The 23,089-nt window shown below is 47.4% G+C and overlaps 9 protein-coding genes across 9 annotated transcripts; 5 read left to right on the forward strand and 4 right to left on the reverse strand.

Annotated features, from left to right (window-relative positions):
* The first annotated feature begins 15 nt into the window (after positions 1 to 15).
* LOC131877256 (BET1-like protein) lies at positions 16 to 575 on the forward strand. The gene has a single exon (XM_059222879.1). It carries the CDS (start codon positions 19 to 21, stop codon positions 346 to 348), a length of 330 nt encoding a protein of 109 aa, XP_059078862.1. The 5' UTR covers positions 16 to 18; the 3' UTR covers positions 349 to 575.
* Positions 433 to 1,799, forward strand: LOC131877249 (3-hydroxyisobutyryl-CoA hydrolase, mitochondrial-like). Its single transcript, XM_059222871.1, has one exon. It carries the CDS (start codon positions 433 to 435, stop codon positions 1,726 to 1,728), a length of 1,296 nt encoding a protein of 431 aa, XP_059078854.1. The 3' UTR covers positions 1,729 to 1,799.
* Positions 1,790 to 3,850, reverse strand: LOC131877252 (uncharacterized). The gene is made up of 2 exons (XM_059222875.1): positions 3,299 to 3,850; positions 1,790 to 3,066 (listed from the first exon to the last, which is right to left on the reverse strand). The coding sequence occupies exon 2, from the start codon at positions 2,958 to 2,960 to the stop codon at positions 2,070 to 2,072; it is 891 nt and encodes a 296-aa protein (XP_059078858.1). The 5' UTR covers positions 2,961 to 3,066; positions 3,299 to 3,850; the 3' UTR covers positions 1,790 to 2,069.
* A 290-nt stretch (positions 3,851 to 4,140) lies between these two features.
* LOC131877247 (uncharacterized) lies at positions 4,141 to 6,602 on the forward strand. The gene is made up of 5 exons (XM_059222870.1): positions 4,141 to 4,401; positions 4,480 to 4,649; positions 4,933 to 5,666; positions 5,722 to 5,925; positions 6,288 to 6,602. Exons 1-5 carry the CDS (start codon positions 4,211 to 4,213, stop codon positions 6,510 to 6,512), a joined length of 1,524 nt encoding a protein of 507 aa, XP_059078853.1. The 5' UTR covers positions 4,141 to 4,210; the 3' UTR covers positions 6,513 to 6,602.
* On the reverse strand, positions 6,521 to 7,150 carry LOC131877257 (acyl-CoA-binding protein-like). Its single transcript, XM_059222880.1, has 2 exons — positions 6,990 to 7,150; positions 6,521 to 6,919 (listed from the first exon to the last, which is right to left on the reverse strand). The coding sequence occupies exon 2, from the start codon at positions 6,912 to 6,914 to the stop codon at positions 6,639 to 6,641; it is 276 nt and encodes a 91-aa protein (XP_059078863.1). The 5' UTR covers positions 6,915 to 6,919; positions 6,990 to 7,150; the 3' UTR covers positions 6,521 to 6,638.
* A 191-nt stretch (positions 7,151 to 7,341) lies between these two features.
* LOC131877253 (tafazzin-like) lies at positions 7,342 to 13,760 on the reverse strand. Its single transcript, XM_059222876.1, has 4 exons — positions 13,270 to 13,760; positions 9,295 to 9,420; positions 7,993 to 8,141; positions 7,342 to 7,900 (listed from the first exon to the last, which is right to left on the reverse strand). The coding sequence occupies exons 1-4, from the start codon at positions 13,463 to 13,465 to the stop codon at positions 7,493 to 7,495; spliced, it is 879 nt and encodes a 292-aa protein (XP_059078859.1). The 5' UTR covers positions 13,466 to 13,760; the 3' UTR covers positions 7,342 to 7,492.
* LOC131877245 (uncharacterized) lies at positions 9,518 to 13,276 on the reverse strand. Its single transcript, XM_059222863.1, has one exon. It carries the CDS (start codon positions 12,657 to 12,659, stop codon positions 9,804 to 9,806), a length of 2,856 nt encoding a protein of 951 aa, XP_059078846.1. The 5' UTR covers positions 12,660 to 13,276; the 3' UTR covers positions 9,518 to 9,803.
* A 4,347-nt stretch (positions 13,761 to 18,107) lies between the features above and the next one.
* Positions 18,108 to 21,065, forward strand: LOC131877254 (L-lactate transporter-like). Its single transcript, XM_059222877.1, has 5 exons — positions 18,108 to 18,729; positions 19,168 to 19,330; positions 19,405 to 20,066; positions 20,131 to 20,518; positions 20,600 to 21,065. Exons 1-3 carry the CDS (start codon positions 18,346 to 18,348, stop codon positions 19,722 to 19,724), a joined length of 867 nt encoding a protein of 288 aa, XP_059078860.1. The 5' UTR covers positions 18,108 to 18,345; the 3' UTR covers positions 19,725 to 20,066; positions 20,131 to 20,518; positions 20,600 to 21,065.
* Positions 21,066 to 21,552: 487 nt separating this feature from the next.
* On the forward strand, positions 21,553 to 22,792 carry LOC131877255 (charged multivesicular body protein 4b-like). The gene has a single exon (XM_059222878.1). It carries the CDS (start codon positions 21,782 to 21,784, stop codon positions 22,460 to 22,462), a length of 681 nt encoding a protein of 226 aa, XP_059078861.1. The 5' UTR covers positions 21,553 to 21,781; the 3' UTR covers positions 22,463 to 22,792.
* The last annotated feature ends 297 nt before the right edge of the window (positions 22,793 to 23,089 follow it).

The following is a 23,089-nucleotide window of genomic DNA, read 5'->3' on the forward strand; positions in this document are numbered from 1 at the left end:
CAATCTCGCGCGGAAAAAATGGCTTCCAGGAACAATCGAGCCACTGAAGATATCGTGGATGCTCAGAATAGAGAGATACACGATCGATTGTCCACTAAGGCCTCCTATCTAAAATCATTAGCCTTTGATATGGAGAGTGAAGCCAAAGATCATCACAAGTTATTGAATGGCCTGGACGACGATTTTGATAGCACTGGAGGGTTCCTGGGCGGCACCATGAATCGAGTCAAGTACATGATGGCCTCTAACAAGAGCAACCGTAAACTCATGCTATACGTGTCCTTGGGAGTGGTCTTCTCATTGTTCTTCCTGTACTTTGTCATTCGAAAACTGTCCTCGTCGGAATGATACCAAGCAAAACAGAACCTGGGAGTGAAGAGAAATAATTTTGTATTCTTTGTAAATAACTGTACTTGACTTGCTATTTTATGAATGAAGGTTTGTCAGATTTATATATTTTTTCCGAAATACACAGAAAGCGTGGATGCACTTGCATACCTATACACATACACAAGTATACACAGATGCTCATTGTACATCAAGTATAATCAACAATTTGATACATCTTGTTGCAGCATGTTATTCTATCCTGTCCCAAGATTGGTGAGCCCATGCGTCTCAAGAGTTCTTCAACCTTCTTTTAGAGCCATGTCTTCGTCGCCGGAGGTCACCTTCAAAGTCGTCAAAGATGCCGGGATCATCACCTTGAATCGACCGAAAGTCCTCAATGCCCTGACTTTTCCCATGATCCGGCTTATCTACCCTCAGCTGAAGCAGTGGCAAGACCAATTGAAAATGGTCATCATTGAGGGATCCGGAGAAAAGGCATTTTGCGCGGGTGGCGACATCCGAGCCATCACCAGCATTAGAGGTTCCGAGGATCAAACGGCCTTCTTCAAGGAAGAATACGTTCTCAACAACCTTATTGGCTCCTTCAAAATCCCCTACATCGCCCTCATCGACGGCATCACAATGGGAGGCGGGGTGGGCTTGTCAGTACATGGAAAATATCGCATTGCCTCAGAGCGCACCATGTTTGCTATGCCGGAAACCGGGATCGGCCTCATTCCCGATGTGGGCGGGGGCTACTTCCTACCACGTCTTCCAGGAGAGTTGGGCATGTATCTAGCTCTAATGGGCCATCGTCTCAAGGGAGCCGATTGTGTTCACGCGGGTGTAGCCACACATGGTTGTGAAAGTGGCCAATTTCCACAACTGAAAGAGGACCTGCTCAACGTAAAGGACACACAAGAGATCAATGCGATTTTAGAGAAATACTCAAAGGCATTTATGTCCCAACAAACGGCGTTTTCGTTGGAATCCAAGCTGGATGCTATCAACGAATGCTTTTCATCCCGAGAGGGCGTATTAGACATCGTAAAGAGGCTCGAGGCCTTTCAAAGCGACCCGGAGTGGGCCCAAAAAGAACTGAAGACCCTGGGTCGTTTGTCACCCACCTCGTTGGCAGTCACGTTCAGGCAAATGCGGACCGGAGGCAAATTAAAAACGCTGGGCGAGGTTTTGGAGATGGAATATCGTTTGGTCTGTCGCTGCTGTGAGGATCACGATTTCTATGAGGGAGTTCGGGCACTTCTCGTCGACAAAGACAACGCCCCTCAATGGCAACCCAAGTCAATATCCGAGGTCACAACTGAGCGAGTAGACCATTATTTCTCTCCCTTGGGTGGTAAGAGAGATTTGAAATTGGGTCCAACCCCCAAAATGTAATCTTTTGCATTGCTAGAACGAAACTATGAGACCTAAGCAGAGAAATAGACAAATCCTTAGCTTTTTCTTCACACTGAGTTTAATATTATTGCCTGCATGTATATCGATTGGATCATTTTAGAGTAAAGTACGGCACAATTACTTTGCTTATAATATTGATGGTATGGTATTTCCATTCGTTCAGAAATAATTGATTCGGATCAGTGCCAGTTTGGCCAGAACTCGGAAGTGGCACATACGTTGAAGTGCCTTCGTTGACTAATAGCATGCCTTAATTTAATCCTTGAAAACCTTCTTTTCGAAAGACTCGTCTTTTTTTTTTGATACGTACGAAAGTTGCGTTAAAAAATAGTCCCGGGACAGGGAGGATCGGGCGTTTTGTCTTTCTGTTTCTGTGGATGGCTGGAGGCCAATATCGGAGGGGGGAGGTTGGGTTGCCTCAATGGAGGCCGACTGGTTAACTTGAGTGGGGGCTTAAATCGGTTCGCATCTCGGGGCGAGGTCACCGCAACCCTCTCAGTCGGCAGGGTAGCAGGCCTGCTGGATTTCGAGGCACTTGAAGCGCATTGGCTAATGAAGCCTTCATCGGCCTGAGCAACCATCAATTGGGCCTGAACCAGTTGGCCCTCCAGCACCTTTAATTGGGCATCAAAGTGGCTGAGGGCGTTCTCCTCTTCTTCACCCTCGTTCTCATCTTGTCGGTGATCCATCTCGAATTGGACGGCCTCGGCCAGCGCCTGAGTGGCCGTTTTGATGTAGTACTCGGATTTCTCGAGATTCTGGTCGAACTCCTTAATCCGATGCGAGAAGGCGGACACTTCGCCGTCGACGCGCTTCAGCTGAGAATTCATGATGTTGTGGAGTTCGTTCTTGATGATGTTGAATTTCATGACGGTATCGGAGCCGAACATGGCCGAGCCAAAGGCCAAACCCGGATAATCCGAGCATCGGTTCTGTCGGCGTTGAGCTCGATCTTGTTTGGCCTTTTCCCGGCTGGCGATCTCCTCCGTTTGCAAGGACGTGCATCTCAATTTCGAGAGCTCCGCCACTTCCGGATCGTCGTCATCTTCCAGCTCGGGCGGGAAGAGCGACTCGGACTCCGAAACCCGTACCCGTTTGTCCGCACTTTGGTTATTATTCTGATCGTCAGCATCAGCTGGAGCTTGACTCAGCTCATCGTGATCGGGTTTGGGGGCCATGGCCTGCTGGGCAGCCTGCTCCCGAGGGATCATTCAGGGGTAGGCAGGAGGGCACGGGTGGGCGGACCGATGGACGGCTGGAGCAGCTCCCAGCAGCAAGTTCCCAAAAGAGGTCAGACGAGACCCAGTGCATGAGCTTCTGCAAATATCAGGGACTAGAATGTCAATCAATCCTTGGATTGATCGTGTCATAACCTTGAAATCGAACGCTTGAAAAGCATCAGGGCCTCTGAGAGTCTCAAAAACCATCCAAGGCCAGGATGTCGCTACTCCCGTTCGCCAATTCAAATCAATAGCAAATTCTTCCGTTGGAACGTTGGGCCAAATTTAGTCTAAACTCTGAATTATTAAAGCCATCTGAATTCACTTACTTCTGTTCTTCGCTCAATGGGCTGATCTCGTCGACTTAGTCCAATGGAAAATGGGTGGGTAGATGAGTGGAGTTGGTGGTGCAGTCTCTACTCGTACGCCGTCCGTCCTAGCCCTCCCTACCTTCCCCGTTCCCACCTACGTATTCATATGGACCTACTACATACATATGGACGAGCTTCAGTATTCACGTACAAACAGACATGAGACAGGCCTGCGTTCGACCACATAGTCAAGCCACACGCTCGCTCAGCCATTCCCATATGCATATGTAAACCCACTGGATTGATATCCCCCCGCCTCTGGCCATGACCTGCCTGTCTGCCAATCCAGTTCCCAACCTCGCAAATTTGCTTCCCGCCGTCGGGCCACGAATCCCAGTCAATCAAGTATCCCTCGGAGTAGCATCGCCGAGATCAAGTTGACCCATGCGTTCGATCCGACGGGTTTCCGACGGGTTTCTGATCTCTCGTGATGAGCATCCATACTACACTCGCTCTTGGCTGGCTGGCTGAGATACGTACACAAGTCTGTGGCGCACCTGGTTTTTTCTCCTTCTATGCATGGGTGAAGAAAAGCAGACGGAAGGCCTGACACAGGTGGATCACATATAGACCCAGCTCGACGGTGTTTGTTGACAAAATTCAAGGTGACCATGCAATGCATCAGAGGCTCAATTGAATCTGAAAGAGGGGTCTGTTTAAAGATGGAAGGAAAAAAATTGAATTCCAATATCTCCAGGATGCTTGATGGATGCACAATAGTATTAATGGGGCTAATTTTTTCCTGAATTTACGCCGATATTGGGTACGAAGTTAGGATTTTGCCGAGTGTCATCATTAAGCGTGAGCACGCTTGAACCTCATCTCCGAAGTAAGTTCCAGGAAATCTGACAGATTTGACCGAACAACATCATGTCCGTGGTCAATGGGGACATCAGAGAGGGTCTTTTGAAGCAGGAGGTCCGACATTTGAAGGCCTTGGATGTGCAGATGTTAGGTCAGATTTTGGAGATTCAAGCTGAATGGAAATCCGTCATGGCCAACATTCGGCGAGATCCCGAGAATCCCATGAGTCCCCGAAAATTTACCGCCGATCACGTCGAGTAAGCCTCTGAGGACGGCAATTAGGTCAAAGATCCATATGTATTACTCACCACTGTACTTTTCTTGCCCTTGGATAGGGTCATAGCCTCGGAATCCCATCGATCGGGGAAGACTGCTTTCGAGGTTCTAATTGAAGAATGGGGCACGATGGGTCGGAACCGACCTCGGATTTGGTACCTCCTCAGTCTTTTCTTGGAAGCCAATCTCATTCGAGCCGCTTCCCACATCACCGAACATATCCTTAAAAGTATGAGTCCCATTTATTACTGATTGAACTTTTTGAATGAGTTTTTTTTTTTTCAGTAAGATTGAAACCTGAAAGAAATGAGTTTGGAGGACATTTTTAATGGATAACGATTCCATTCTCTCCTCAAAAGATAACGTTACTTAAAGAATCATGTCATGTTGTAAAAAGAGGAAACTTGGTTTGTAACGAAATGAAGTTTAGACCGACATTTTGGTTTTGATAAATGAATCTTCCTTCCGCCCATTCATAATCTTTGTTAGACTTATCTATGTTCTTCCTTCAGTGGGACCGCTTACTTCTGATGGGAAGAGTGAGATAGAGGATCTTGTTCGTCCTTTTCAAGATGGTCGAATGTCCACCAAACCTCCAGCTGTGGTGTCAGTACCAATGGACACCTTTCAAAAATGGGACGAACAAATCGAGGAGGATTTACTGAATTTGAGCTCCAGTATTGACGATGAAGCTGATAATTCGGATTTGCTCACCATGCCGGGTCCTTTTGAAAATACGATCTCTGTCCCCAACGTGCCCTTTGCTTACCTGAAAGCTATCACTGGTGATTTTGGCCGACAAGTAGGCACTGAAGATCGCTTCATCGGCTCCGGTGGATTTGCCGTGGTTTACAAAGGCATCACTTTCCGATCCCAGAAGGTCTTAGCCATCAAAAAGCTCAACTCAGACAAGACCGACGCTCAACAACGAAATGAGCTCATGGTGAACTTTGAGGTGGGCGAACTAACTCGTCTCAAGCACAAATTCATCATCGAGATATTGGGCTACTCGAACGATGAGCCGGAGAGTCCCTGTTTGATCTACCCGTACTTAGAAAATGGAAATCTGGAAGATCATCTACAGATGAAAAGGCCAGGGGTTGTTCCCTTGAACCAGGATCAACGCTATCGCATTTTATTGGGAGTCTCTGAAGGGCTTCACTTCTTACATGAGCAACCTAAACCCTTGATTCATCGGGATGTCAAAACATCCAACATCCTTCTTGACGGGGATCTTTTACCAAAGGTAACCAACACTTCAAAGGGGCGTGTGGTCTTAAATCGGAGACTCTTTTCTTCAGATTGCAGATTTCGGTCTACTTCGTCATGCCAGTACAAATAATACGGAAACTGTGAACATATTAGGCACCCCAAGGTATATGGCTCCTGAAGCCATCCGGGGAGATATCAGTGTGAAGATCGATGTCTTCAGCTTTGGTGTTGTCATTCTGGAAGTTATAACTGGACTGGCATCGTTTGATAAAACCCGTGAAGACAGGGACATTGTAAGTACAGTCCAATAATCAATATCACTATTTCTACCTCTTCAGGCTAGTATCAATCTTTTAGCATGTCTCAGTGTGTTCATGCTAGTGAAAGCAAACATTGTCAATCGCAACTTGGCGCTGGTGAATTTCAAATTGATTTTCTTCAACTTTAAAAACCAAGAGATTTAAGGAAGACCTGAGAGAAACAACATGAGGAGGAGAGTGAACGAAAGTTACAATTCCGAACAATAGATACTAAACACGCCATAATCCCGTTGGTGTTTGAACAGACGATTGCCTTATCTCATAGAATACATCACTTGTTGATTGTTATGCATGGCGCCTCTTCTTCACACGAGAAAATGAAATTATCTTTACAGATTACTCATGTCCAAGAGTCGATCAAAGACACGTCATCGCCAACGTCCATGGATGGCGTACTAAGATTTCTGGATCCAAAGGTCACCAATTGGAAGGCCAAACCTGCCATTACTACGTTCAACTTGGCCATGGTTTGTCTTCGGGATAAGGTCGAACGGCCTTTCATGCCCGAAGTATTGGACACATTGCAAACTGCCTACGCACAAACCCAGTCAGAGCACTAATTTCTTACTTTGACTCGAAATGTTATGCATTTATTTCGGTTTTTTCTTTTATTATAAAAATATCAATTGATCAATTGGATGGTAACATGATCAGGTTTAGATTCTTCAATCAAGCTTGGGTCAAAGTTAGGCGCGGGTTCCATGCTTCTCCATCATCTTCTTGGCAAATGCAATGTACTCCTCCTTGGCTTTGTCTTGAGCCATGCCCTTTTTCGAGTTCCAGGCATCCCATTTGGCCTTGCCCTTGAAGTCTAACATACCGGGACGCTCCGTGTTGATGTCGCCCACGGATCCTTGCTTGTAGAAGGCATAGATCTCCTTGAGCTCGTCGTCAGTCATCGTCTTGTTGATCTTCTCGGACACCTCCTTGGCGGCCTGCTCAAAATCTTCAGTCAAACCCATGATCTCTGCAAGCAATACAACACCGGCATTCAACACCAATCAACCCTTCAATCCCAAGGCCTCAAAACCACTTACCGGAGAGACGATTGTGATGCACTCGTTGTTTTTTCTTTGCTATATGGTGTTCCGGTGGCTCCTGTTAGCTGAATGCCGGAAAAAGGCGTCGCTCTCTGTTCTGTTCCCTTATGCATGTAAGGCATGCTCTAGACGTGGACTCGGCAGAATCCGTCCTGGCTGATAATCATGTGAGATGTACCCGCCCTGGCGGCTGCCCTCCCTTCCACTCTTCAAATAGAGGATAGGAGCAGAACGCGTTGGGCCAAGGAGTACATGCAAGTGCAGCGATTACTTTACCAATGTTCATTCACGCTCAGTACCACAAACCGTCCGGCATGAACACGTTCAAACTCAAGAGGAACCGCGAAACTTTTGATGGATGATATTTATTCGACATCAAGGAAAGTAATTGAATCGTGGTCGAGACTGAATGAGAACAGAAAGGCGTTGATAGGTTTGTGCTTTTTTTAATTTCCATTCAAAACATTTGGCTCATCGTTACTTGACTAGGATTTTGAGATTCAGTCGTGTTTAAATGTGTTTCGGGCGTGTAGGATCTCGGTCTCTTTTCTCAACTTTCGTACGGCGCTTTGTATGACCTCCGTGATGACTTGTCGCTTCTCTTGCGGATCCGCATTTCGAGAGTCGAGTTCCTTAATTATTGGTGCTAATTCAACGGGCTCGCCGACGTTGATGGTAACTTTTTTCCCGCAGCGAGGGAAGTAAGGCTCGGAATTGGGTAAAATTTCATCCATGCCGTAATGGTAAATGGGGATGACGATAGGAAGGACGTTGCAGTCGGAAATCAAGCGCCCGACGCCCCATTTGAGCCGAAGATCAATATGCTTTGTGACATTGACTTTCCCCTCGGGATACAAGTGGACCCATCGACCTTCATTGAGCCGATCCACGCAGAAATTCATGCCTTCCTGAGATTAAGAGCGATATGGGTCAGGAAAGAAACGAAACGAAAAGAAAAGGGCCAAAGGCCAAGGACAGAACAGAACAGAGACAACCATACCTGGAAAACCCCACCTCCTCGAACGATGGGAATGCTCTTTCCATAAGCGAAGAAATTGCTAAGAAAGCGATTGGTAAAACAAATGTCATGGGCAGCCAAGGCCCACCGCATGAAGTAAGAGTTGGTCAGGTGCTTGAAATCGAGCATACCTAAAAGATTCAGAAAGCAAGGATTCTGATGGCTTGTACAAAAAATGTCGTCTTATCACAGTCGTATTTTGGAAAGAGCTCAGGTTTTCTAAGAACATGCATGGGATATCGGAATAACCGTAAATCAAGTTTGAAGGATGAACATAATTTCGATGATTAGAATAATGCGGAACTTAATATGTGGATGAAAAGATCTTGGGAAGACGAGCTAAAACAAGAGTCATCAATACGTGGGGATAGAAGAATGGAGAACAATCATCGAAAATACATGTATAGAAGAGAAAATACGCAGCCTTTGCTACAAAATCTCCCCAAATATGTTTGGGTGGACCGCACAATACACAATTAATATCACATTAGTAAAATTTGAGCGGCCCTCAAACCAAGTCAAATAATTGCCCTTGATCCGAGATCAGCAAACATCAGATGAGAATGCCAAGATGAACTAATATAATGTTTTCTTGACAATTGGTGCCGTTGAAATCATTACAATTGTTCAGAGCTGTTATTGATGTATCGCAGGATGTTCCGTTCACAATCAGGAGCAAAATAATGAAATAAAAACAACGCTCTTTCAATCAGTTTAAGCCCAAATCGCTTACAATGAGTATTCAATCTGGATATTTGTGAATGTTACTTAACCTTGTGCCATGAACCAGTCTGCACAAAGTCAATCGAAATCAAATTAAGATGGAAACACTGATATGCCCGAAAACATGGATTCAAAAAGACTATATTCAACTGGCGGGATAACAGTTTTTCTCTGCAAGCTTAGAGATCTTAAGAATTTTGATTAGGAGTCTTTTCAGTCCATCACTAATTTAGAGCATGTTTTTGTTATCAACGATGCTTACTTAATGTTTAAACTTTCTTCAATGCCCTCGTTTATTGCATGAACAAACGCAAACTGGCAAATTCTTCAAGGATTTCTCAAACCCGAGCAGCCTATTTTTGCTGATACCCAATTGTTAAGTCACTTTGAAAGCGATGCTCAATCAAATCATTGAACTTAAGATGCCAGTTTGTCTCTTCCATCAAATGTCCTTGGTAATGGAACTTGAGCTCAGTTGAAGAATCAATAAAGATCGTTCGGATCGAGTCAAAATCCAAAACTTGACTCAAATTGTCTTTGTCAAATGTGTCCTCGCATTACCCCAGATCAATGGTTCATCCATGCAGGAATGATGATTGGCCACGGTGATGACGGGCACTTCTTTGGGACGATGCTCGAGAACCTGAATAAGCCTTTCGCGGTTGTGGATCCATACTGTGTTGAAATCTGCAAACAATCGATGTCTTAGTTCACACCATAGGCTCAAGTCATTTTTCCCCTTCCTTTCTCCAGTTTCGTCGCAACAAATGAAACAAGATTCATATCTTGGTTGAAATATTGTACTTTCACATTGTAGTTCACAGTTGTGGATATATTGGACACAGTACAGTTCAATAGGGTGCCGTCGCAAAAATATGTGTAATGGGAGTATAAGTTTTGGGCAAAATAGTACGTAGAGTAAAGAATCCATTTGCTTGCTTCCATCCGAAGGCAATTGCATCCGTGTTCACGAGAAAATCTTGGGAAAGAAGCCAGAACGAACGTACCGTAGACCACCATAGAGGCGCAAACAACACTGAAATACGCTTGATTCGGGATCCAATTTCCTATCACTTGTGCGAATTAGACGTCGAGGACGCCGATGAAGTCGGAGGAGCAGATTGTTGATGAGAGAGGTGCTGCTGAGGGTTGCTCGAGCTGGACTGCGACGAAAGGTGATGAAGTTGACTCAAGGCGGAAGAATGGATTAGGGTGGACCCACGCAAACCGTATTCCCCCTCTGGCAATGCCGAGGACCCGTTGTAATAGAGATCGCGTTTGCCCATTCTGTCTAAAGATCCCGTGACGTTTTCAAAGATCACCTCACACTCGCGATCATTGGTCCGGATTGTAAAATGCATTACCGTTTCTGGTTTGAAGTACTCGATAAGCGAGTCTGTTAAGCCCACCAAGATCCCACGGGGACCTAAAAGGGAGGCCTTAGCAAACACGTTATAATCCACACCGATCATGTTGCAAAATCGGAGCATCATTTCCCGGACAGTCAATTCCTCCAAGAAAAGGGCGTGATATTCGTTGGATCCTTTCTCAGCCACATACAGTGAAGTCCGAGGAGCGACAGGAGTCATGTGCAAGTCGTTGAAGAGACGAATGCCCTCTGTGGTGCCGCAAATATCCATGAGCTCTTCTCGCATTAACCGCATCATATCTCGACCGTTGAAGTTTTTGAAATTCCCGATATAATTGCTGTACCGATTCTTGCTGAGCCATTGCATTACGCCCTCACAAGAGGCGTGCACGGAGAGCGCGTTCTTGCAATGAGAGGTTTTATCCACTGACGTGGAAGCCCCTTCCAAGCATTCGGCTTGCGTCTCGGTCATTTCTGAAGGGGACGGTTCGCCGGCCAATATGGAGTTGGAAGGCGGGCCAGAGCCTTCTTTCATATTGACAGTGCCAGTGGGAGAAGCGGATCGAGAGGCCGAGGACGGAGGGACGTAGATATTCTCCACACTCAGCTCGTTGAGCACGGTGCAGTCATACGAGGGTGCAAATTTCTCTTGCTCAGTTTGTGGGCGCTTATTGATTTTATCTCGATCCTGTTTGTGCTTACGGTCCGCCCCTTTCAGTTTGAACACTTGGAGGATGCAGCCAGCAGCGTGGAGTCGGACGTCGCCTTCCGGGTCAAACGTCTCCACTTGCAGTCGGAACGGCACGCCCTTCTCTCCACCGTGCTTTTTGGGGGTGAACTCGGTGCTGATGCAATTCACTTTGATAAAGATCCCGGTCTCGCGAGTCGGATCCCATTTGAAGCTAACCGCATTGAGTTGCATGGACTCCTGCTCGGGTTCGATGGCTCCAAAGCTCAACGGTAAATCGATCTCGAGGATGCGCTCCCCGGGATGAGAGTTCTTCCATTCCAAGATCTGTTCGGCCTCCATGTACTGGAGTCGACGTTCGTGGAAGCAAATACGCATCACACATTTGAGGTTCTTGCGTCTGAATGCGGATAAATCCCCCAGTTTCTTCAGCCTCAATTCGTAGGCTTGACCCTGGTTCAGATAGGTGATGGACGGCTCGTTGAGTTTAGTGGCAAGGGACGTGGACGCCGCTAGAATGTACTGAAATCGATTCAAATCTTCTCCTTGGGCCATGGTGTCGTTCAGGTTCTCGAATTTTTCAATCTTGGTAACGTGGATGTTGGACGAGGACACTGAGGTGACCACCCCATTGGAGGCTGCCATGGCCGGATTGGGAATCGTCCCTGTGAACTTGGTGGTTTGCAGTGGCAAAATGACCTTCTGACTTCGACCCGAGGTGCTGTTTCGTCGCTCCAGGGAGCTCTTGGTCGCGCTGGGCAGTCTTTGCGATAGCAAACTTGAAGCTGCAAGATTTGGATTCGAACTACTGAGATTGGATCCGGAACTTGAGTTGGACCCACCACCTGCCAAGACAGTGCAGTTTTGAGCGGCGAACTTGCCAAAAGCACTGATGTTCTTGTCAACAACACCTTCAGTTTTCAAGACACCGTGAGGAGTGCCATCTCGGGATCCGTCGCGTGAGACTGAACCCGTGAAGGTTTTGGGTCCATTCACGACGATCTCACTGTCATCTGGACTATCCGGCAAATGAGCTTCGTCGTTGGACAAGTCCAAAGCGCCAAAATTTTGAGGGGCTCGGCTGTTGGACCCTGAGCCCGGCTCTTCTTTGAAACGTCCTGGTGGACTATGATCGCCGTGATGATCACCCTTGAAGATATGGCTGCTACTGATGCTGAGATTGGGCAATGCCAGTAGAGCCTCACTCATGGAGTAATTTGCACTGGATATGTCCACGCCCAGGCCTGAAAGACTGTCTTCGAAATTGGTGGCCAAATTATCGTCAATGTCTGAAATGATTTGAGCGTTGCTGGGCGAGAGCGGGATTTTCCGATGATGGGTGGAATGGTGCCCGGAGGCCCCTAAGTGACCCCCTTCACTGAACTGATGATGGTGATGATCCTCTTCATCGGCATATCCCGATTGACTGCATTGTGGGGTATGGAGAGCGAACTCGTTCTCATCATCATCATTGGAACCGCGTCGCAAGTATGGAGGTCGCATATTGACGTTATGTTTGCCCCCACCCAAAGCACCACCTTGCTCCAAGAACTTTCGCTTGCGATTGGCCAGAATAGACACGGAGGGGACTCCCATCATGCCACTCGCGCCGCCGTTGCTCAAGTGCATTGCACTAAGGAAGGAAAACAGGTCCGAATCTTGGCTGTGCGAGTTATGAGTCCCCGAAGGTCCAGCGGCCGCACTTCCCGGAGATGATCCCAAGGCCGGGGACAAGTCCTCCTTGTCTTTGTGCCCTCCTGATCCCTGATTGGTACCCATGTTAGAAGGGGACGAAGAAGAGGGTTTCGAGTGGCCACTCGGCGATGACCCCTTTCTGTTGACTGCGGGGGAGACGGACGAAGACGACATGATGATATGAAGGCGGGCGAAACAGGTTGTGTTGTGGGCAGAAATGAGGGAGTGCGGGCCACACGGAATGATAATCGGGGCCACTCGCTCTGGGTGAGTTCGTTGCTCCAAGTGCTCGTAGATAAATCAAACAAATCAAACGATCACCCCCAAAGTGTCACTGTGCGGGAGGAGATGACATGACGATGCTGGCTGGTGAGGGTCGGTCGGTTTTGAATTTCTCGCCACTCTCACACAAGGAGACCGAGGAGCGGAAAAGCCGCTTGACCACTTTCAATGCACTGGACTGGGATGTTGGACACTTCTTGTATCAGATCCCCGCGTCTTGGATTAAGTTTTGTCTCTCCAACAAAGACATACGCACACAAACAGGTCGGAGCGACGACGTCGAGATCGTCACGAATCTTCCGCTGGGAAACTAGCCATCAACTAATACCATGCTAGTAGCATCATCATCATCATCATCATCATCATCATCATCATTATCATCAATCAATCTTTAGGTCAAAATCAGCACGACCTGCTCCTAATGAGTGTCCAACGCGTGTGAATCACTAGGTAACACAGGGTGGAACAGAAATGACCCATTAGGAGCTCAGGGGATACGTACAGCGAAGGAAGAGACGAGACAGCACGCCCACCGACGACACGGTTAAGGCCGATACGCCTTGCCAAACACGCGTGGATTCACTCGGACGGGGCGACGTCAAATCTGCCGGGAACAGGTGACGGCACGAGTACAGATGGGCGGGTAGAGGGGCAACAACCTCATTACGGGTGTCCGGGTCGGGAGCCGGGGAGCGCATGGGCAACCTGCAAGAGGACACCACAGTCCGGATCAAGGCTTGGCGTGTGTGGCAATGCCCAGTCGGTGAGCGAAGACCTAGTCGTCTAGTCGTGGGTCGAACTAAGAGCGGTCAACAGTCCGGTGGGACATGAATGGCCGATGGCTGGGGTCAGGTGGGACGAAAAAAAGGGGTCAGGGCAACGAAGGAAGGGCGAAGGAAAGATGGATGGCAAGCAGGATGGCAGACAGGAAGACGACCGCACCATGAACCCGATGGCCAACGTACGTACCTTTTTAACGTACGTACATCAATTTAGACGACTTATTTAGTCACTTTCTCAGTCAGTCGGTCGGTGGGTCAGTCCTTCCTTCGTTTGTACGTTCGTTTTCCTATTCCGTTCTCTCGCGCAACACTCGCTTCTGTGTGATGCCCCTAGTAGTAGTAGTTGTTGTTGTGGTTGCTGTTGGTGGAGATGGTGATGGCGATGGTGATGTTCCTGTAGCTGGTGCTAGCAGCGATGGGGCTGAAGTGGGTGCTGGTCTGGTGGAGGGGGAAACGAGCTGGGCCAGACGCCTGTGCTGGTCCCGGACCGACGGACGGCTCTATCCAGGGACAAACAACGAACGACCGACCGAGCTCACCACGCGAGTTTGAGAGTTCGACAGGAACGAAGGATGGATAGCTGACGACGAGGATGACGACGACGAGGAGGATGGCAGTGAGCAGCAGCCGGACTTGACAACAAAGACGCAAAAGCGCATGGATCAAGCAAGTCCCAGCCAACCGATCAACCGATTGATTCCACAAGTCCGGAACACGATGGATACAGCCGTGATCGAAGGTGGACGAACGGCCACCCAACCCGTCACACTCGAGACCGGAGCTAGCTAGGCTGTGGGCCGTTGTCACTACGGGTAGAACCCAGGAAATAAGGGTTTATCTAGGGTCCCTTTATGGCTTTCCGGTGGTTGTTGTAGGGCTGAAGAGGAAGAATGTGTATTGTGTGTACTGCTCGATGTTTGTATGTGTGGATGTGTGTAAGTAATAATACGTACGGACTAGAGGTTCTTTAGTACAGCGACACAGAGCGTCTGACAAGGTAGTCCCGCTCCGGCGATGCCTTCCAAGCGCGCTCTCGCCCGCTCTCGCCAGCTCTCGCACGCTCGTATCCCTGACTCCGGGTTGGTCCAGGCTGGCAGATATTTCCTTGAATAAGCAGGCCTAAATTCATCTGTCTTTGGGGCCAAGCTGGCCATGATCAGTGGATGTGTAGGAGGAGGGGGCGTACAGTGTGGTCAGAAATAATAGCAATTGCAATGAAAAGTCAATAGCAGAATTTCACCTCTAAGTATTTGAACCTGGGCAGGGTCAAGGTCAAAAATCCTTTACAAACAATGTTTTCCACCACTAATCAGACAGGAGCAAAATTCACTGAACTCCTCAGTGAGAAAAGTATGGCAAGTAGTGCTGGGGTAAGTCCTCCATTTTTTTGACTTTTGGTTGGACTTGCCAGGTCTAGCAAAGGACTCAAGTATTTCACTAGAGTCAGGTCAAGCAAAAGACTTGTCTTTTCAAGAAAAAAAAAATCCTTGAATTCTGTAATAAGTGCACATTTAAGTCCTTTCCAAAAAAACTCAAGTCCAGCCAATTACTCCAAGATCAAGTAAAAGACTCACGTGTAATCAGACTCAAGTCTGGACTTGCCCCAGCACCAACATCAAGTGGAAATAATGTAACTTGTTGTCCTATTATGGCCACTGATGGAATTGCTAGTAGTATGGAGTTGTTTGTGGTGGTTGCAAATGAATGTCATTTTGAGTGATATGCTCAGAGCTTCTTCATTGGATGTTGATTTTTGGTATGGAATTGCCATTGCTATTGTAATTTGTCCTTAAGCACCAGATTATAGGGTGCACCACTTAAAACTGTTGCAAACAAATGATTGATTTGAACCATTTCCTAAATAAAAGAATGGATTACAGTTGCAATTACTTTTGCCAAAAAAGTAATTTGCTACGCGACCATTACTTGGCAAAAAATGAATTGGCTTTACCCATTACAATTACCATTCCCAAAATTTTAGATGACCAATATTTCACGCTTTTTGCCTCATCACAACTATACTTTGCTAAATTATTGTTTTTATTGTTGTTTCAAACACTCCTAGATTTAATGCTTTCCTGCCAATGTCTTATGCTTATGAGCATTGACAATGTTTATTTGCTAAGTATTAGTGATAGGAAGGGGGATTCAGAAGTCTCAAGCTTTGAACCAAAACCAGGGTGAGATCTAATCCAAAGATTCTTGAATCCAAGTTAAATCCAACCTTCTTACAATCATGTACAATCAATGCATGTTAGTTAGCACTGCAATACTCCCACTCTTGGCCATGCCTATGGATATGCATGGTCAGAAAACAATTTCTTTTCCAAATTTGAACTCCTTCACTTCAAGAGGAACAATCTTATTGGGATAATGTCCCTCAGGCCTGTATGAAATTTGAAATTTTGAAGGCAGAAGGCATTTTCAAAAAGTCAAAACAAATATATTTTGGGTCGGGGTCTCAAATCAGGACAAAGTTAAAGCATCATTAATTAGGATACATTGCAAATTCAATTTTGGGTTTTTGCACAATTTTGAACATTTGTTGGCTTTGGGTTTATTTCTTTGCTGTCATTTGAAACTGTCCTCAAAAACGTGTCAAAATTGATAATCTTTGACAGTATTTGATGTAATATTTTAAGTATTTTTGAAATATTTAGCAATTTTCAAAATACTTGCCGAGTTTTAGCATCAAATGTACATGTATTACCTTCTTCTGGAGTACATATTATTTAGATCTTTCATATCTAAAACAGTGGCTGAGGTCTAAGTCTTGCCCAATATTAAATGGTGCACCCTGTAAGTCATTGTAATTTCTGGCCATGATATATAGCACGAGATACATCATTGTAAAAATGGACCGATATTATGGTGGTGCATTTAAAAACCAAGACGCCTTGAAGAATTTAGGTTCACCTTTTTTCAAGTTATTTCCCATGAATGAATTTTAATCTGAGTCACATACATGCTTCTCCGGGTTAAATGGCCAAATTGGCTATCCTGAGAATGCGTGCTGGGAGAGCTCTATTTCATGGCTTTTCAGTGTTCGTCCCGTTCGTCCCCTGCCGTTGGAGTTTTTGAAGATGGCGGAGGCCCAATGACGATTTGAGCGGATCGTCATGTCCCGGATACCCCCGCCAAACCCAGGCAGAATTGGTCACGGACTTGTTCTCACCGACTCTTCATTGCTCAGTCCATCCGTGCTCCCATTGTCCATATGACGATTGCCTGGTGAGCGGGTGGACACGGTTGAAAATATCAAAAAGTTACGCTCCACACCCGTGGCTAACCCGGACAGGAAACTGAAAAAATGGAAATATTTGTTGGCCATCGAGGTCTCCTAGCTCTCAAGTGAGGCTACTTGTTCTTTGAGATTGGATTGGAGTCGCTAAGAAACGTCATACGCATAGCGACGGGATTACGATGCGTGGACTACTTTTTTTTGTGGTCTTCCACGCACTCGACAACTCGACTAGTTTTGATCGTGTCTTAGCACGATTAGGGCCATCCATCCATGGTTCGGTTAGCGGTTATCGAAAAAGGGCGGGATTAATCATTGCATCCCCGTCATTGTGGAATCATACATGAAAAGCTTGGGCTTGATCAACGTCCAATCGAAACTCACCACCATAACCTTCACTTTGGTTTTCGGATCAACGAGAGAGATTACGGGCGGCGCTCCGCATCCAGTAGTGCCAACCAGTCTTTCTAGCGCAGATTGGATGGATGACAGAACCCCTTGTTTGGGTAGTGCCCGTAATCATGAGAGAGTCACAATATGCCCCAGAACTAACACGTTTGACTTTGAGGACGGACGAGTTTATGGACCATCACAACTAAGACTACATTGTTTCAAAATGCCCGATCGTGATCAGGCCTAATCCAGTCACGTCAAATGTTAAAACGACGTATTGGCATGTATGAGGTATCCTTTTTATTGGCTTTTCTTTCACTTTTTCCTGTTTTTCTGGTAAAAATTCACAAAAAAAATGCAAGCCTGATTCATATTTGGGGAGGATTGACTTTCGAACTCGGATACTCCATTTGAGTGGGAAAAAAAGTAAGTAAAGTACGCCCCCACTACGCGTATGTTTATTTCTCTCGTCTGAGTAGGGTGAATTGCGATCATCAGCGATGAAGTATTTAAGAGATTTAGTGATATTATTCGGAGCATTGGACCAGACGCTTGATCGGCTTGGATGTCAAACGACTCGCTGAAATTTTTACGCAGCTCGAAAGAAAATCCTTTTTCAACCTTATTGAATACACAAGTTGAGCCAGGTTTGCTTTTGGCACACCGGCAGGACAAGTACCTCCAGCGTTCTCTCTCTTTGTTCAGCCGTCCTTCAAAAATTGGCATATCTTGAACATTTACGTAGACTCAAGAGGCAAAATGCCCATCGCGATTGGATATTCAATATTCAATCACTTCTCATGCTATTTATCCATTTATTCATTCGTAGCAACTTATGTGTATGTCTTCCTCACTTCAGATCTTTTAGTACGTGGATATATTTTGTCCTGGCCCACTCACGCAAACTAACTGCATGCAGGATGAGCATGGCAGGACTTAGCAGAGAGGGCAATCAGGCAGTGGTCGAGCGAGCGTGTACATCACGTCAGTGTCTCGTCCTGTGTTGGTTGAGGTCTCGATCGTGTCTTGGACCTGAGGCCATGGCCTCTTCTGCCCCTATGGTTTAGATCAAATCGCACCCCTGGTTTCTCCTGATTGCGACACTCGCCTTTTAATATATTTGTTTCTTGTTTCCGCCGCCACAGTCAGTTGCGTGGCCTTCATGGCGCCCGTGTGGTGGTCCAGTGGCCTTCGGGATGGGGCCCGGACTTTGAAGTCCTTACCCGCCCATCGGACATGTTGCCCCGGTGGGCTCAGCGTGCGTTCGTTGAGCGTCACTCAGACATGGCACTCCCCCGAGAGTTCCCAGCCGTCTCAAGGGGGATTTTTGAATAAATTCTTGGGCCCGCAGGCGGCCTTAACGGACACGCCGCATAAGATCAACCGCTGGGCCATGTTCCTGCCCGCTTTCGCCACACATATTTGCTTGGGCGCGCCTTACGGCTGGTCGGCTATCTCGGCCGCATTGTCCAAGGAGCACGGCTGGGTGGTGTCCTCCTCGGCCGATTGGGCTTTGGATTATTGCACCTATCCCATGTCCGTCATGGTGAGTAATTAGCCAAAACGTATTTGCTTTGATATGCCCACGGGCTTCTAGAGATATGGACTTCAAACTCAAGCAGAATCTCCAAAACCATTCTTTCAATTCAAAACTATCATTTCAAATAATCCAAAGATCTGACCAAAGCGAGAAACTTGGCCTAATTTTGGTCCAAATCCTGACTCAAGGAACACGTGAAGAAAGGTCAAGGTTAGCTTGCAATGATATGAAGCGAGCCGCTTTAACACTTGGACTTATTATCTGTCAGCTAATATAAGCTTTTGAAAATATAACTTGGAAACAAACGAGGTTTTAAAAGTATATATTCTTTAGAGCGTCTTTCAATGAACAATTTATTTGGAAAAAGTATGCATAGGTTTTGACGGGAAAGACGCTCATAGTCAATTCATGCAAAATTCAGTAGCACAATGCGTTTCATTTTAGATCGCGGCGGGCGGTCTCTCAGCCGCCATAATGGGCCCTTGGACCATGAAAGTGGGTACGCGGATGGCTTTGACCACGGGTGGTACGCTCTTCGGCTTGGGTTTTGCCTTATCCGCAGCGGGTGTGGCCAACCACAACCTAGCGGTGCTCTATGCGGGCAATTGTAAGACGAGGATCCTGAACTCTGCTGTAGAATTACTCGATCAATCATTGATGGCCCGTTGTATTCATCCGTAGTGCTATGTGGCTTTGGCTATGGCTGTTCGTACACCCCACCCATTCAGGCTTTGTTGGAATGGTTTCCGGACAAGAAAGGCCTCGCCTCAGGTATCGTGATAGCGGGCTTCGGTTCGGGCGCGCTTTTCTTCTCCCCTATGATGAACTTCCTGACACGAACTTACTCTCAAATACCCGAATATTTGGGCAGCTCACTCGAGACCATCACAGAGGGGGGCAAGATCTTCACCCGGGTTGGTGATTCCCTCAAAGAAGTGGTGTACGCCACTCAGGCCGACTTAGCTAAACTGCCTTACTCCGACATGATGGAGGGCTTCTAACTGGTGGATTCGGGTAACACGGGTGTGGCCATGAGTTTGGCCACAATCGGAGCCATGTACACCGGGGCCATTATTTCGTCCGCATTCCTTCTCAAAAAGCCCAGCACTGCGTACCTCCCCAGTGGTTGGACACCGCCTCCGGTCACCGGAACCTCCGGCTTGAACGTCAATACCAGCACGGTCATGAAAACACCCCAATTCTGGTTACTTTTTACCACCTCGACCTTGTTGGCCACGGGCGGCATGGGGTTAATGTCAGTGGCCAAACCCATGATCGGAGAGGTGTTCACGAGCTCAATGCCGGGTTTGGTCACGGCTGCCTTCGCTTCGAGCTATCTCATGGTGATTGTTGATAAAATAGCTGAAGGGGATGGTGAGTTCGAGTCATTATCTAGTTTTGTTCTAGGCTATGGCGGGTGGAAACCTTGCTGGCCGTTTGGGTTGGGCCGCCGTGTCAGACAAGATTGGTCGCCGAGCCACGTTCAATGTGTTCACTTTGGGGGCGGTGCCTATTTTTGCTTCCCTGCCTTACACGATCACTCAGGTTGTGAGTAACCCCGATGGACCCTTGGCTCCCGTGTAATTGGGCATGTTCTGCGCCTCAACAGTGGCTGCCATCTCCATCATGGGTGGAGTGTTTGCCGTGCTTCCCGCTTATGAAGCCGACTTATACGGGCCTAAATACGTTCAAGCCATTCATGGTCGGTTTTTGGTCTCCGCCACCATGTCGACTATTGCCGGACCCATGTTATTGCTGAATTTGCGTAAATTGGCCGAGAAATCGGCGCTTCAAGGTGCGTGCCTGTCCTCAGTGCATTTTAAATGCTCTGTGGTTATTGGTGTTCAAAGTTTAGCTCCATCCTCTTATGCCTTAGATTTGTTGTCCAAGGTGGATCCTGCTAAATTCGAGAGCCTCTTTGGCGCAGACCTGGGACAAGCTCAAACGCTGATCGAGGCCAAGTCTTTGACCATTTCTAAGCTCATGACCATAATGCCTCAAGGCACCGTGGATCCTTCGCCCTTCATTTACAACAACACCATGTACACCATGGCGGGCTTGGTGAGCGTGGCCGCGGCCCTGCATTTCATGGTTCGTCCCGTGGACCCGAAGTACTTTGAGCGAACCGACGCATCCAGTGCTGAGCCCGTCGAGGAGCAGAAACAAAAATGATCATTTACGATAGGGAATGCATAGGAGCGGAGACTGAGCGGTGCTTCGCCATTCCTGTATGTAGCCGAGTGATATAGCGTATAACATGTTAATACGCTCAACCGAAGTACTTGCAACCGACCATTTCCGAGTTATGAATATGACTGATTCGTTAGATCTGAACAACCAAACGAGTATTGAGCCATTATTTTTTGCCCATGTCGTTGGACCTTGATCTTCATCTCGTCGATGAGTGATGAGAAAGACTGTTTGTTATTGATCCGGCAAGCCTGGGGGAAGAGGGATTTTCTTTGTCGGAATCTGATTTCTGAATCAGTTTTTTCACCCAAGTCTCAAGGGTGGTTCTCCTTCTTTGTCCAGCGCGAGACGTACAAAAAATAGTGACACAAAAACGTAGACTCTTTCTCGCCTGGCCAATATATCCACCCCTGTCCAGTAGCAAAAATAACCGCATCAACCTTTCGGAGGCACGTACGGGTCACGGTTAACATTTCAAAAGCCGCATCCATTCGAGGTTGCGCGTGTCGGTTTTTATCGTTTTATCTCTCTCATTCCTGTTGTGACGTACGTATGCTGAAGGCTGAGTGACGTGACTGAGCCACTGTTTGTCTGGGTGCAAGCAAGCAGGAGGAGGAGAAGGCAGAGATCTGCGTGAGCCTGTGGGTGAATCACAGCTTAGCTGCCTAGATCACTGAACGAACGAGAGACGTGCACGGTTAGTCACGACCCTCCTAATCTTCCGACGTATTATTAGTCATCTCGAAGTCTGTTCCACGGCTTGCCTCGAACCGTCCCATCCATCGATCTATCCGATCATCCGACTTTGGAGGATAGGATCCTCTACCCTCGACCTTGTGTTGGTGTGTCTTGAATCAGTCCCATAGTCATGTCGTTCTTGAAGCTCTTCTCCGGGAAGAAGGGTGAGAAGCCGCCCACCACCGGGGAAGCCATCCAAAGTCTGCGTGAGACCGAGGAGATGCTCGAGAAGAAGCAGAAGTACCTGGAGTCCAAGGTCGAGGCCGAGCAGGCCATGGCCCGCAAACACGCCAAGACCAACAAGCGGCTGGCCTTGCAGGCCCTCAAGAAGAAGAAGCGCTACGAGCGTCAGCTCCAACAAATCGACGGCACCCTCACCACCATCGAATCCCAGCGAGAGGCTCTGGAAGGGGCCAACACCAACACAGCCGTCCTCACCACGATGGGCTCGGCCGCCAAGGCCTTAAAGAAAGCCCACGCCGATATGGATGTGGACCAGGTCCATGACATGATGGATGATATCGCCGAGCAGCAAGATGTGGCGCGCGAGATCTCGGATGCCATCTCCAATCCCGTGGCTTTCGGGCACGACTTCGACGAGGACGAGCTCGAGGCTGAGCTCAACGAACTGGAAAGCGAACTGGAAGAACAAGAACAGGAAGACCTCGACCGAGAGCTCCTCAAGGTATCCGGACCCAACACGGAGAAATTGCCCGAAGTGCCGGCGGCTGAGCCCGCCGTCCTCGCCAAGCCTAAGGTCAAGTCCAAGGAGGACGACGAGTTGGCCGAACTGGCGGCTTGGGCCTCCTAAAGCGCTGTTCGTGGACACTGCCCTTGTCACGTGTGTGAACACTATTGCAAATCGCCCTAATACATTCTCTACGCCATGATATGATAATAATGACATCATTTGATATGCTTTAGTTGTCTTCATCGGACCCATTTTCTAAACCTGTGCACCCCTTTGAAACCCCAGAAATGAGCACCCACCCAAGTCAACACCGTCGGTCGAACCAAAACAAAAAAATGGTTATTTTTCATGCTCCGGGCTCGCGACATGCCCTTTCTTAATATGATATCGATAAGTTACGCAAGCTTACGAAATATTCTATGAAAATACAACAAAATCTGTGAAACGACATCGCATAACGTCATCTTTATGGTACCACCAGGCCACTTATATGGTCTTTCTTATCATCCGTCATATTCGTATTCATTCAAGGCCAAAAGTGCCATCCTAATGTCTCATTCAGTCACCAAATACGCTCCATCCAAAGAGTGCAGCGCTGCTGAACGTGCCTCTCCAATATTAAATAGTCACTTCTCCAGGTCCTGATGTATTGATTATGTCACGATGAGGCCTTACGGGAATCCATCGTAGAGGTGCTTTCTCGCTCTCCCCCCTCTTCCTTCCCAAGCCACAAACACAATCCCAATC

This window comes from Tigriopus californicus, chromosome 2 (genome assembly GCF_007210705.1).
Source record: "Tigriopus californicus strain San Diego chromosome 2, Tcal_SD_v2.1, whole genome shotgun sequence".
Taxonomy (NCBI): domain Eukaryota; kingdom Metazoa; phylum Arthropoda; class Copepoda; order Harpacticoida; family Harpacticidae; genus Tigriopus; species Tigriopus californicus.

Bases quoted from the DNA above. Each gene is read 5' to 3' on its own strand.
- LOC131877247 (XM_059222870.1), top strand. From the start codon at position 4,211: ATGTCCGTGGTCAATGGGGACATCAGAGAGGGTCTTTTGAAGCAGGAG. The intron at 4,402-4,479 runs GTAAGCCTCTGA...GCCCTTGGATAG, and splicing joins TTTACCGCCGATCACGTCGA to GGTCATAGCCTCGGAATCCC. The intron at 5,926-6,287 runs GTAAGTACAGTC...TTATCTTTACAG, and splicing joins CCCGTGAAGACAGGGACATT to ATTACTCATGTCCAAGAGTC.
- LOC131877253 (XM_059222876.1), bottom strand. From the start codon at position 13,465: ATGCGCTCCCCGGCTCCCGACCCGGACACCCGTAATGAGGTTGTTGCC. The intron at 8,142-9,294 runs GTAATGCGAGGA...TGAATCTTTTAG, and splicing joins GGATGAACCATTGATCTGGG to GTATGCTCGATTTCAAGCAC. The intron at 7,901-7,992 runs GTATGGTTGTCT...TCTTAATCTCAG, and splicing joins GAGGAGGTGGGGTTTTCCAG to GAAGGCATGAATTTCTGCGT.
- LOC131877256 (XM_059222879.1), top strand. From the start codon at position 19: ATGGCTTCCAGGAACAATCGAGCCACTGAAGATATCGTGGATGCTCAG.
- LOC131877254 (XM_059222877.1), top strand. From the start codon at position 18,346: ATGGCGCCCGTGTGGTGGTCCAGTGGCCTTCGGGATGGGGCCCGGACT. The intron at 18,730-19,167 runs GTGAGTAATTAG...GTTTCATTTTAG, and splicing joins CCTATCCCATGTCCGTCATG to ATCGCGGCGGGCGGTCTCTC. The intron at 19,331-19,404 runs GTAAGACGAGGA...ATTCATCCGTAG, and splicing joins GGTGCTCTATGCGGGCAATT to TGCTATGTGGCTTTGGCTAT.
- LOC131877249 (XM_059222871.1), top strand. From the start codon at position 433: ATGAAGGTTTGTCAGATTTATATATTTTTTCCGAAATACACAGAAAGC.
- LOC131877255 (XM_059222878.1), top strand. From the start codon at position 21,782: ATGTCGTTCTTGAAGCTCTTCTCCGGGAAGAAGGGTGAGAAGCCGCCC.
- LOC131877257 (XM_059222880.1), bottom strand. From the start codon at position 6,914: ATGGGTTTGACTGAAGATTTTGAGCAGGCCGCCAAGGAGGTGTCCGAG.
- LOC131877245 (XM_059222863.1), bottom strand. From the start codon at position 12,659: ATGTCGTCTTCGTCCGTCTCCCCCGCAGTCAACAGAAAGGGGTCATCG.
- LOC131877252 (XM_059222875.1), bottom strand. From the start codon at position 2,960: ATGATCCCTCGGGAGCAGGCTGCCCAGCAGGCCATGGCCCCCAAACCC.